General features: G+C 61.3%; 3 protein-coding genes across 3 annotated transcripts; 2 read left to right on the top strand and 1 right to left on the bottom strand.

Moving 5' to 3' along the window:
* The first annotated feature begins 999 nt into the window (after nucleotides 1-999).
* On the top strand, nucleotides 1,000-2,029 carry LOC112996376 (neurophysin 2-like). The gene is made up of 3 exons (XM_026121813.2): nucleotides 1,000-1,239; nucleotides 1,533-1,734; nucleotides 1,828-2,029. Exons 1-3 carry the CDS (start codon nucleotides 1,120-1,122, stop codon nucleotides 1,974-1,976), a joined length of 471 nt encoding a protein of 156 aa, XP_025977598.2. The 5' UTR covers nucleotides 1,000-1,119; the 3' UTR covers nucleotides 1,977-2,029.
* Nucleotides 2,030-4,142: 2,113 nt separating this feature from the next.
* On the top strand, nucleotides 4,143-5,709 carry LOC112996382 (neurophysin 1). The gene is made up of 3 exons (XM_026121827.2): nucleotides 4,143-4,262; nucleotides 4,887-5,091; nucleotides 5,619-5,709. The coding sequence occupies exons 1-3, from the start codon at nucleotides 4,143-4,145 to the stop codon at nucleotides 5,666-5,668; spliced, it is 375 nt and encodes a 124-aa protein (XP_025977612.2). The 3' UTR covers nucleotides 5,669-5,709.
* A 1,518-nt stretch (nucleotides 5,710-7,227) lies between these two features.
* MRPS26 (mitochondrial ribosomal protein S26) lies at nucleotides 7,228-11,424 on the bottom strand. The gene is made up of 4 exons (XM_064511636.1): nucleotides 11,098-11,424; nucleotides 9,724-9,861; nucleotides 8,167-8,290; nucleotides 7,228-7,624 (listed from the first exon to the last, which is right to left on the bottom strand). The coding sequence occupies exons 1-4, from the start codon at nucleotides 11,364-11,366 to the stop codon at nucleotides 7,493-7,495; spliced, it is 663 nt and encodes a 220-aa protein (XP_064367706.1). The 5' UTR covers nucleotides 11,367-11,424; the 3' UTR covers nucleotides 7,228-7,492.
* Between the last annotated feature and the right edge of the window lie 1,549 nt (nucleotides 11,425-12,973).

Raw genomic sequence — 12,973 nt, 5'->3', positions numbered from 1 at the left:
TGATTCCCCGCCGCGGATTCATGGCACGTCGGCCCTCGCCGCCGGGCGCCCCGGGCCGCTTCCCCACGGGCGTCGGGAAAGGCCGGCGGGGATGGCCGGGAATATTCATGCGGCCGGGGGCGCGCTTCCGCTCGCCGCCCCCCCAAAAACCCCCCGCGGCCGCGCATTTAATGAGTTCGTTTAGTGGCACGGCGAAGGGAGAGGTTGCACCATCCTCTTCCTCCTCCTCCGGCACCTTCACATTTCCCTCCCCCCCCCCCCCCCCCCACTAATTTTAGCATCACTTATGTATAAACCACCTTTGCAACACCGCGGGGGGCTGCGAGCAGGTAGAGACACCCCCCCCCCCCACCGCCAATGTCTTTGGCAGCCCATCAGTGCAACGAGCATGCCAGGTCTCAGCATGGCTCATAAGGACCCGCTGTCTGCCAATAGGACAGTTAATGCCAGTCCCAGAAGTGCCCTTTTTCTTGCGGCCCCCCCCCCCCCCAAACTTAGTTCCTTCACCCCATCCTTGTGCTTTTTCGGGGAAAGCTCCGCAAACGACAGAGCCCCCCCCCCCCCCCCAACCTCTGCTCCCCTCCAGGCAAGGGCATGACCGGCACCCCCAGATCCACCCCCCCACACACACCCAAAAAGCAAGGTCCCACTTTGCAGCCATGGTTTGGGTGCACTCATGCACCCCACCTCTATCCCCCTCCCGGCATCCTCAAATCCCTCCCAAACCGGCATCGCTCCCCGAACCCCCAGCCTGCAAAGCAGCCCCCCCCCCCCCAAGCCCAACCGATGCATCGCCCTCCCGCCGTATCCGGTGCCCCTCGGCTCGGGGGACTCGCTGGCCCTGAGCGACTTGCGCGGCTGCACTGAATCACCGCAATTATGGATGCGCTCGGCTGCTATTTGGGAAGGAAGAGGGTTTTTTTTTTTTAAAAAAAAAAAAAAAGAAAAGAAAGAAAAAAAAAACCACAACCCTCCCGCCTCCTCCCCCTGGGAAAGGGGAGCCAGCGACATAAATAGCGGCGTGCACAGCCCGGAGCCAGACGCAAGCAGCAGCGAGCGGCTCAGCCACCGGCTTCCCTCCCTCCCGCACGTGTGGCTCGGCTCCGGGCGCCCGCCGCGATGGCAGACACCTCGCTGCCCCTCTCCTTCCTCTGCCTCCTGGCCCTCTCCTCCGCCTGCTACATCCAGAACTGCCCCCGGGGCGGCAAACGGGCCCTCGCCGACACAGCCATGCGACAGGTACGGCCGAGGCGGGGGGGCATTGCTGGGAACCCCCCCAAGCTGCTTTTTTGCAGCTTGGGTGGCTTTAAAAATGGGAGAAAGTGGGCAGAAAGGGTGCAAAGCGCAGTTGCAGCATCCCTTGGTGGTGGCTGCATCCCGCTGAGGAGCCCCGCTGGCAGCGGCAGGGCACGGCTGGGGGACATGACCAAGGCCGCGCAGCGGGGCGGTGGCGGAGGACGGGGTTGGGGCTGCAGCTGGGCTGGTTGGGACCAACCTCCGTCCGTCCGTCCCTCCATCGTCGTCCCCACCAGTGCATGCCCTGCGGCCCCGGGAACAGCGGCAACTGCTTCGGGCCCAGCATCTGCTGCGGCGCCGAGCTGGGCTGCTACGTGGGCACGGCGGAGACGCTGCGCTGCGCCGAGGAGAACTACCTGCCCTCGCCCTGCCAGGCCGGCGGGCAGCCCTGCGGTGCCGGCGGCCGCTGCGCCGCGCCCGGCATCTGCTGCACCGACGGTAAGAGGGGCCGGGAACCGGGGCCGGGCGGGAGCGGGGGGTCCGTGGGGCTGAATAACCCGCTCTGCTTCCTTCCTCGCCCGGCGCCGGCAGAGACCTGCAGCCTGGAGCCCCTGTGCCTGGAGGAGGTGGGCGAGCGGCGGGCGCCGAGGAACCTGACGGCGTTGGACGCCTCGGCCGGCGATCTCCTCCTCAAGCTGATGCACCTGGCCAACAGGCAGCAGCAGGGCAAGGGGCTGTGAGCCGCCCGCCCCCGGCCCCCCCCAACCCCAATAAACGCCTCTTCTTGCACCCCTCTGGCTTCGTCTGCTTTCGGAGGAGGCGCCCGGGGCCCTTCCCAGCCTCCAAAACGCCCCGCGGGGATGATTGCACCAAGGGGTGGGGGGAACATGATAAAAAATGTGATTTGGTTGAAATGCATCAAAAAAAAATAGGGGGGGAACACCCGAAAGCAGCCGCCCTCGCGTCGCCTGATGGATGCTGATGCCCAGGGTCGGTCCCCCGCTCCCCGGCCGGTCCCGTCCCCCCAAGCCGAAATTCGGAGGTGCCGCCACCTCCTGCTCCGCGTCCCCAGGTCTCTTACCCAGCCGGGTGCCTGCCGTGGGTCTGTGCCCCCCAAGGAGCCATCCGCCCCCCGAGCCCCTGCTCTGCGCCCCTGGGGGCTGCCGCCGCCGCCGCGGGGGTTTATAAGGGTGCTGGGGGGGCGGCGGGGCGGGAGGCAGGGGCTGGGCTGGGACGTCAGCGCCGGCAGCACGAGGCCCGGCCACGAGAGGTGATGCCGGAGTCGCCACCCCCCCCCCCCCCCCCGCCCAAACCCCCCTCAAAAGTCCTTCGGGAAGGACTCGGGTACCGCTGCCACCTCAGCGATGCTCAGGGCAGGGATGCAGCAGCAGAGCCGGCGCCTTTGGGGGGGGGGGGGGCGAGATGCAATTTGGGGGAAGGAGGCAGGATCCGCTCCCCAGCCGGCCAGGAGGGACGGAGGGAGACAACACAGGCTGGGATCCCTGCGGATGGAGGGGAAGCGGGATGCCGGCGCACGGCAGGAGCAGGGCACTGATGCTCGTCCCCATCACCCCAAGCGCCCGAAGGCAGCAGGGCCCCACAAAACCTCAGTGCAACAGGAGGAACCAATACAAGAACCACTACAAGAACCGATAACGGGGGTTTGGGGGGCTCTTTCTCGAAAAGACGCAGCCTGAGCTCCCCGCGCAGCATCCGGGCACTGCGATTTTCCCGCGGCGCATCCCAGCAGGGCTCAGCTCCGCATCAAACCCCAAGGGGCCGAGCCCCCCCCCCCCCCCCCCCCCCAGTGGCTGTCTGACCCTGCCAAGCAGCAGGTTTCGGCACGGGTCGCCGGGGGTCACGGCTGGCACGGCCCCGAAGCCGCCGGGCTGCGTATCCCCCAATTAAGCGGGCGCCGGGAGGGACCGGGCTAATCGCCTCGATGGCCATAAGGATTGCGGGCCGGCGGCCGCGGCAGAGGAATTCATTCAAGCCGGGAAGCTCTTAATCGCGGTGATGACGCGAGGGACGGGGCCGAGGCCACGGGGTTGGGCTGCGGCATCGAAGGCAGGTGGGCGGCTTTGAGGCGAGCGGAGGCAGGAGCAAAGCGCGGGGTTTGGTTTCGAGGCCGTTGCAGCTGGAGTTTGGTGGGGTTTAGGTAGCTACAGCAGCACCTGGGTGCTAGGGGAGAGCAGGCTGGGACGGTCTCGGTGTCACCCACGTGGCACGAGCTCACCTCTTCCCCCAGCCACAGAGCAGGATGGACACGAGGTCGAGCATCCCCAAATGCCAGGCAGAAAAGGGACCACCACCACCTTTCGTCCCTCCACATAGGGACCCATGGACTCTCCCGGAGGAGAAAGTGGGGTCATTTCTCTCCCGTTGGGAGGGATTTGAACCCAAAGGAAGCAGTTAGCCCTGCTCACTGTCTGCCAGCAGGACGCAGCCCACCAGGCCTTTGGAGGCACCTTCCTCCAACCCAACCCAACCCAACCCAACCCAACCCCAACAGCCCATCCATGGTCAAGGGGGAAGCAGCAGTGCTGGCCAAAGAGGACAGCACGGAGGGACTAGCCGTGGCATGGCAGCCCTGGGTGTTCGGTGACGAGACCTGAACCGTCACCTTTCCCCCAACGGCATCCAGAGCCCCCATGCGCTTGTCCTGCCGTGGTCAGGGCAGGAGCAGGGAGAAAATCAGTGTCTCGGCACTGACCTCACATCCTCGACCTCCGGCTATTAGCGGAGCCCTTTGGTGTGGGAAGCAATGCCTTGTGTGCTTTAAGGGAAATGAGTGACGATAGTGCCAGCATAGGTAAGCAGCGGCGGGCGCTATATATACCGCTGCGTGCCGGGACGAGAACCCAACAGCATCCCGAGCCGGCTCCGGAGCGCGAGGGACTGCAGCCATGCCGTGCAAGGCGCTCGCCGTCTGCCTCCTGGCACTCCTGGCTCTCTCCTCGGCCTGCTACATCCAGAACTGCCCCATCGGGGGCAAACGCGCCGTCCTGGACATGGACATCCGAAAGGTAGGTCCCCACGGGGACGGCTCGGGGAGCCCTTCCTTCCCCCTTCCCTGGGGCATCTCCCCGCCTCGAGCCCTCCCAGACGCCCGCGGCGAGGTGCCCGTAACAGGGCATTTCAGCAACGGGGTTTCAGGCAGGTTAGAGGCTGTTAGAAAGGAAGGAGCTGCAAAGAAACACGCTAGGACCAGGATGGATAATTCACTTCCAAGCAACTCCCTCGCTTTCTCCTAATGCTATTTTTTGGGGGAGGAGGAACAATTCCAAAGAGGAGGATAAAAACGTCAAATATATTTTTTTATAGAATAGCAGCGATCACTTTAGGGGGTGAAATTGGTGTTTGATCACCGATTTAACCAAAGGCAATGACTGGGTTCCTGCTGCTCCAGAGATGCATCACTTCCCCCAGCATCTCCATCCTGCTTTCAAACATGCTGTAGAAACATCTCCAGCAGTTTCCAAAGGGAACTGGCAGGGCTGGGTCGGAGCTGGAAGGAGCAGGAGGCTGCCGACGCCGGCAGAAAGCAGGCAAGGTCCAGGGAAAAGGCTCGACCCCAAGGCACCGAGCCCAGCGCCTCGAGAGGCTTTTATTTAGCGCTAACTGTCCCTCGCGTCTCTGCCCCCGAGCAGTGCCTGCCCTGCGGCCCCAGGAACAAGGGCCACTGCTTCGGTCCCAACATCTGCTGCGGAGAGGAGCTGGGCTGCTACCTGGGCACCCCCGAGACCCTGCGCTGCCAGGAGGAGAACTTCTTGCCGACCCCCTGCGAGTCCGGCCAGAAACCGTGCGGCAGCAGCGGCGGGAGCTGCGCGGCCTCCGGGATCTGCTGCAGCAACGGTGAGACCCCGCCGGCCTTCCCTTGCTGTCCTTCTCCCCTTCTCTCCGGGGCTTACTGCTCCCCTAATATACGCGAGAGGTGACCCAAGGCTATGATATAAAATTGGGAGAGGGGATGTTGCCCAAAGGATAGATACAGCCCTTCTTTGTCCCTTTATCTACCCAACGGCAAAGACCGTCCTGCTCAGGGCAGGTTTGACCAGGAAACCCACCACGATGCGCGGGGAGGTGATAAGGGAGGATGCGGATTGGGAGGCTTTCGGGAAAGGCAGACCGCTGCCAAGCGCAGGGGGCTGAATTATGTACCACCACCCCATGGCAGCCCAGCCAGCTGCCTCCTCCATCAGCTACGTCTTTCCAAAAATCCTGCTACAAATTACCAGAATGTTTCTGCTGCAGCTTACGGGGCACAAAGTTAACACAATCTCACTCAATCCGCTATTAAAAATAGCCGCGGGTGGTCTCTAAGGGCTAACGGCTCATGCTGTTTCATTTACGTGGCGCTCGCTCGCTCTCTCCCTGCGCAGAGGGCTGTGTGGTTGACTCATCTTGTGACCAAGAAGTGATGTTTCCATAGACCTCCCAATATACAGGAGAGAGAAGGCTTCACAGGATCCGCCATCCATCCAGTTGTACAAGTCCAACATCAGTCTAACAGATGAACCAAGTTCCGTGACTCAAATTTAAGTGATGTTCCTAACTAGAAATAAAAACTTGTACAAAAAAAGTCTATGTTTTTCATGTGCTTGCTTGATTCGGTTGCAGACTGCTACTGCTGTCTGCTCAGAGGGACTCGTGTGACTGGCTGGGGAGAAGAGGCCGTTTTTAGAAAAACGCAGATAAAAGCAAAGATTTAAGGCAGATCTCCTATAGCAGATGTTTTATCCACCAAGTGAGGGAGGCTGCTGACACAAAATAACACACTGGGAATTAGGAGCAAGACCCACAAAGCTAAGAGACTTCAGCAAAGGAAATCCACATTCAGACTCACAGCTTTTAGCGCTAAGCTGTGGTCTTCTGCAGAGGGACCGGCCTTCACTCCACCCGTGCTCCGGGCTGGCCGAACAGCAGCAAACGGCAGCCCGAGATGAGGCAGCCCAGGCAGAGCACCCCGGGGCAGAGCTGACCTCCAGCCCGCTCCGGCACCAATGAAGCAAGCGCAGGTCCCTCTGCAAGGCCAGCAACAGCCACTGCTGCCAAACAGGACCCAGCATGAGCCACGAGCCAGAGTAATTGCAGTTATTATCTACAACTTAACCCCTAGGTGATGACTAAAAAAAAAAGCCATAACACCCAAAGGCAGGGAAAAGAAAAAAGTAGATGCATATGAACGAGCACGCTTTGTTTAGACTTCCACTGCATGATTTTCTCACGTCAATGAATGTTCAAAGCAGGGTTTAAGGAATAAACAGGAATGACTAAAGAGGGCCCTTCCATCACAGCAGAGACCAGAGAAACTACGAATGATTTCACCCAATAAAACAAAGCTAAGTGTCAGTGTTTCCTACAAAACTACGCACACCCCATTTTCTTTCAAAAGCATCAACATGGGTTGAAATGCAAACAGTGCAGAGCTTACTGCCACGCACACAGGGACCGCAGAGATTTTGTTAGAAGTGGAGATATTTAGGCACAAGGTTCCTAGCAGGAAAACACGTCAGATCAGTCAGATACTACCTCCTTGTCTGAGACGGGAATAATGTTCTACTGTGCAAAGCCCGTGTACAACCTCACGTGGAAAAGGTGTGCGATTCTGGTTACCCATATTCAAGACCAATTCAAAGCAGCGAGGGCAGAAAAAGGTTAAGAGGCCGAGGGAGAGAGGGAGGGCCAACCTCGTGAGAGGCGACCAGAGAGAAAGGTTGGTTTAGCTTGGCAAAGCAGATAAAGGGATTAGATTCCTCTGGAGCACAAAACCCAGGGACCTAAGGCACAGGATCTGCCTCCAGATCATTCTCACTCCACTTCACCCCGTAAGTTTAGCCTGAAAACAGGAGGGATTCGAACGAGCGGGAAGTGAAACCACAGATCAGCCTCTCTAAGCAACAGAAATAGGAACACCAGCAGCTTCTCACGCAGCTTTTCCACTGCCTGTTGCTCTGCAGGGCCTGAGACAGACCACTAATGCCTCCAGAGTTCAACACAGCCGGATTTTACTTAAAGACCAGCTTTCTCCCTCTCCCCCTACCTTTGTAATTGCAGGCGTTATCCTTTCAGCACAGGAACCACAGCTAGACCCACAGGCTCTTTGTCCAATAATTCTGTGGTTGATTTGTGCATTCGAAGGAGGAAATTTCCTTCTGCCAACCCCCTGCCATAAATTCGGCATCTGGAGAGCAAACATGTCAAAACCTCCCCTCCCAACCACGACTGGGCTGAGCCACATCTGCCAGCGGAGTCGCTAGGACAGGACAGTCCGTTTGACTATTCTTCCTTCTTTGTCGATAGCGAAGTTGTAGTTGCGAGGATTGTCCAGGCACTCTTCAATCCGTGCGTCCAAGTTTTCGGGGGTGATAAAACTTTTGGCTTCCTCCTGTAAGAAAGACGAGTAGTGGCTCTTAATGCATGTTAACAGACAAGTCGCTGCAGGCAGCAGAGCAGACACCATAGTTGGCAAAGGCTTGTGGCTCTGCAAAGGACAAGATCTGCATTTCACACGGATATTTCTACCCCAGCGAGACTGCTGTCACCTCTGCCCAAGCTACTGGTGCCTGCAAAGGTTCCCGCAGAGCTCGCAGATCTCCACGCTCTCCACGAAATGGAGACCCTGAGATGCCGCTAACATCTTCAGCATCTCAGCAGGAGCTGAGTCAACCTCAGAAAGAGGGAGACCTTTATTCTACCACTCAGGATTACTTCTCCCCTCTGTTTTTTTCAGAGCTCCCACACAACCTCTATCCCATCTACAAGCTGTCAACACTCCTGGAGGGTGCCAAGATGTGTGTTCCCAGCTTCTGATACAAAACTCTCTGGAAAACAAGCCTACTGCTTTCACACCACTCCTACAGGGTCTCACCACACTGCTCACACGGACTGGTGACACTGTTTTCCCTGGCAGTCACCAGCTGCTCTTACCTGCAGCTGGAGAACCTCTTTCTCCTTCTCCTTCAGGAAAGCCTCCATTAGCTTGGCCTTGTTCTCTGCAGCCTGCAACTTCTGCCTCTTCCGTTCTTCCTCTTCTTTCCTAATTCTTTCCTCCCTGCCACACAGAAGGAAGAAAACCAAAGCATTATTAAATGCACATACCCTGCAGGGTGGCACAAATACCTCGGGGAACAAAACCTGCAAGTCTGAGTGCAGCTGGAACAGACGCGAAGGCAGCCCTTGCTGTTCACAGCATGAGGAGGGAAGAGCACTCTTGGCCCTGTGAGCAGAACAGTTAATGCAAAAACCTTAACACAAAAGCTTTCATAGATGAATAAACTAGCAGGCATGTCACAGAGCTGAGACCTAGCAGTGTTCACCTCTGCCTTCAGGCTCTGTTTGGGAGTCTGAGGTCAGAGCATATGATTCTAGCAACATGTGGAAGAGGAAGCTTGAGCACCTTGCGGTAGACCATTGCAAGGCTGAAGGGAAAGCCGGCAGGGAAGGGAAACACAGGCTTTTTCCCTTTAACCTTTTCCTGCTTTTAAGATTCAGTGCACCGGTTTCCCGATTGCCTTGGGTTTTTTTTATCCACTTCTAGCATCTGACCAGAGGATGGCTCCCTGCGAGCAGCGTCTGCCAGGGAACACGGAGAAACTCAACTCCGAGCTACAACTGTTTCCGATTATATCAACTTCTGCAGAAGGTTATCAAGCGCTCAGTAGTCTGTCAGCAGCAGGAGGTACTGGAAACATTACTGCCTCGCAAAGGTGCTTTTTGGCAGCAAATCCTGAAGGGCCTTAAGGGAACAACCTGCTTTCTCTGAGCTCAGGCACAAAGGGGACCCCAGTCACTGCCAATCATCAGCTGGCAGCAACCCGTCACCCTTCCCTCCCCTGAATGTCATACTTGAAGGCCGCTCTCCTGGCCAGAGGACAGCTGTCCCTGTCACATCCATTTTGCAGAAGGCTTGACAGTTTCCAGCAATCCACAAGGATCAACCTTTACAGGAAGGAAAGCAGGTACTTCTCATTCCTTCCATCTTAAAAAAGCTGATTTATTAAAGTCAAAATTTAGGTCGAGTCTTCGTAAAAATAAGCACTTTTCCACCACAGCCTCGCTCTAACCTATGCCAGCAATTAACTTAGTTTTGCATGAGCAAAAGTCAGAACCACTAGAGTCACCACTTAATTGCTTCTAACCGGCTCCCCTTCTGCACAACATCAATCTTTCCCCTAACTACGAGGGAAACGTTCTCCGCAGGGGTCGCAGCTCCGAGTCCGACCGGGATGCGGGAAGCCTGCCCTGCCTTTTGCTGCGACCAGGATGTGGAGATGAGGACTTCGGCTTCAAAGCTTTGGTGGATCACAAGCAGAAATCGGTGCGCCACTAGCTGTGAACGCTGCCTCCCGTTTAATGATTTTTTTTTTTTGGATGTGATGTTTTGCTACCAAAATAAACGCGGCCAGTGCTTTTAAAGGGCATTTATGGAAACTCCAGTTTCAGGACGGACTGCTCACAGGGGTGGTGCCTAGCCGGCCGCCTCACCTGCGGGCCCGCTGCCGCGCGTTCTCGGCGTCGTTCCAGGCCATGAGGAGCCGGTGCTCCTCCGCGCGCTGCTCCGCGTCCTCCCCGCCCTGCAGCGCCTGGCGCTTCTTCTGCGCCACCTCCGCCCGGAACTCGCACCTGGGGACGGCGGGGGGCTCGGAGGGGGGCTCGGAGGGGGGCTGCAAGGCCCAGGCGCCCGCCCCGACCCCGCTCCCCAGCGGGACGCACCCGAGCTTGCCCCACGCCCAGCCCCGCCCCCTCGACCTCCCCTGCCCCACAGCAGCCCCACACCCAAACCCATCATCCTGACCCTCCCCTGCCCCACAGCAGCCCCAGTCCCACTACCCTGACCCTCCCCTGCCCCATGGCAGCCCCAGACCCTCAACCTCCCCTGCCCCACAGCAGCCCCACATCCAGACCCACCACCTCAACCTCCCCTGCCCCACAGCAGCCCCACACCCAGACCCACCACCTCAACCTCCCCTGCCCCACAACAGCCCCACACCCAGACCCACTACCCTGAGCCTCCCTTGTCCCACGGCAGCCCCAGCCCCTCAACCTCCCCTGCCCCACAGCAGCCCCACACTCAGACCCACCACCCTAATCCTCCCCTGCCCCACAGCAGCCCCACACCCAGACCTATCACCCTGACTCTCCCCTGCCCCACAACAGCCCCAGACCCATTACCCCAACCCTCCCCTGCCCCACAACAGCCCCACACTCAGACCCATCACCCCGACCCTCCCCTGCCCCACAGCAGCCCCAGCCCCACCACCCTGACCCTCCCCTGCCCCACAGCAGCCCCACACCCAGACCCACCACCCTGACCCTCCCCTGCCCCACAGCAGCCCCACACCCAGACCCATCACCCTGACTCTCCCCTGCCCCACAACAGCCCCAGACCCATCACCCCGACCCTCCCCTGCCCCACAGCAGCCCCACACTCAGACCCATCACCCCGACCCTCCCCTGCCCCACAGCAGCCCCACACTCAGACCCATCACCCCGACCCTCCCCTGCCCCACAGCAGCCCCAGCCCCACCACCCTGACCCTCCCCTGCCCCACAGCAGCCCCACACCCAGACCCCCCACCCTGACCCTCCCCTGCCCCACAGCAGCCCCACACTCAGACCCCCCAACCCAACCCTCCCCTGCCCCACAGCAGCCCCACATCCAGCCCTGACACCCTCCTTCACCCCACACCAGCCCTAGGCCATGCCCCATTACCCTAGCCCTGCCCTACCCCACAGCGGGCCCCTGACCCCTGCCTACCCCACAGCCCCACCCCACTGCCCCACATCCTCGCCTACCCCACTGCCCCACACTCCGCCCCAGCCCCACCGCCCCCGCCCCTCCCAGCGGGCCCGGCGGTACCGGAGGGCGCTGAGCACCAGCCGGTGCTGCCGGTAGCGCTCGGTGACCACCAGCAGCTCGGCCGGGTCGACGGGCGGCGGCACCTTGAGGCGCGACGCCTTGGACTTGGCGGGCGGGTCCTGGCGGCTCTTGCGGCCCCGCGCCGGGACGAGCCAGGCGGCGGCCCCGGGACCGGGACCGAAGCCGATCCCCGGCCCCAGACCGGCCCCGGGCCCCGCCCCGACCCCCAGGGCGGCCCGCGGGCGGCACCGCCGCAGCGCCGGCAGCATGGCGCCCCTCGCCCCGCCGCGGGACGGAAGTGACGCGCCCGCGGCAGCCGCCAATGGGAGCGCGGCGCGGCCGAGGCACCACGGGAAATGTAGTGCGGGCGGCACGAGGCATCACGGGAAATGTAGTGCGGGCGGCGCGAGGCATCACGGGAAATGTAGTGCGGGCGGCGCGGGCACCACGTGGCTGCCCCGGCCCGGGGGCGGGGTCAGAGGCTGGGGGCGGGGCTAGGGGCGGGGTAGGCTATGGGGCAGGGGCAGGTTGTCCCCTCTGTTATGGGGCACAGCACCCACCCCGGCACCCACCCCTATGGGGCACGGCAATCACCCAGGGGGACACGGCACCCACCCCTATGGGGCACGGCCCTATGGGGCACAGCACCCACCCTATGGGACATAGCACCCACCCCTATGGGGCACCCACCCTATAGGGCACAGCACCTACCCAATGGGACATAGCACCCACCCTTATAGGCACAGCACTCACCCCTATGGGGCACGGCACCCACCCAGGGGGACACAGCACCCACCCCTGGCACCCACCCTATGGGGCACAGCACCCACCCTATGGGACATAGCACCCACCCAGTGGGGCACGGCACCCACCCCTATGGGGCACGGCCCTATGGGGCACAGCGCCCACCCAATGGAACGTAGCACCCACCCTTATAGGCACAGCACCCACTCCTATGGGGTACTGCACCTACCCCTGGCACCCACCCTATAGGGCACAGCACCCACCCTATGGGACATAGCACCCACCCTTATAGGCACAGCACTCACCCACAGCACCCAGCACCCACTCCTATGGGGCTCAGCACCCGCCCTGGCACCCACCCCTATGGGGCACGGCTCCTGCCCATAGCACCCACCCTTACAGGCACAGCACCCACCCATGGCACCCACCCTATGGGGCACAGCACTTACCCAATGGGACATAGCACCCACCCAGCGGGGCACAGCACCCACCCCTATGGGGCACGGCTCCTGCCCATAGCACCCACCCTTACAGGAACAGCACCCACCCACGGCACCCACCCTATGGGGCACAGCACTTACCCAATGGGACATAGCACCCACCCAGCGGGGCACGGCACCCACCCACAGCACCCACCCCTATGGGGCACAGCACCCAATGGGCAGAGCACCCACTCCTATGGGGCACAGCACCCACCCTTCTAGGCACAGCATCCCCCCATGGGGCACAGCACCCCTCTATGGGGCACAGCACCCCTCTATGGGGCAGAGAGGACTTGGGGCCACGGCAGCTCCGCAGCAGCAAGACTCCCCATTTTATTGCCGGCGGCAGTGCACGGTGCCCCCTCCCCATGGGGCAGGGGCTGGGGGGGCCGCAGTCCCTATGGGGCCGGGGGGGCCGCTCACTCCTCCCAGGGGTGCTGGCGGGCCGCAGCCTCCTGCGGGCGAGAGGGGCTGTTGGGGGGCTGCCGGGGGGGCCGGTGCCCCCCGCGCCCCCTCCCGCTGCCCCCTTACCAGCAGCACCTTCAGCCCCTGCGGCGGTGGCGGCGGCGGGGGGGGCTGCCGGGGGGCGCAGCCGGGGGGCCGGCACGGCCGCGGCGGGTCGGCGGCCTGGGCCGAGAGGGCAGCGTTAC

This window comes from Dromaius novaehollandiae, chromosome 4, assembly GCF_036370855.1.
Source record: "Dromaius novaehollandiae isolate bDroNov1 chromosome 4, bDroNov1.hap1, whole genome shotgun sequence".
Classification (NCBI taxonomy): domain Eukaryota; kingdom Metazoa; phylum Chordata; class Aves; order Casuariiformes; family Dromaiidae; genus Dromaius; species Dromaius novaehollandiae.
This window is presented reverse-complemented; position numbering and strand designations above follow the sequence as displayed.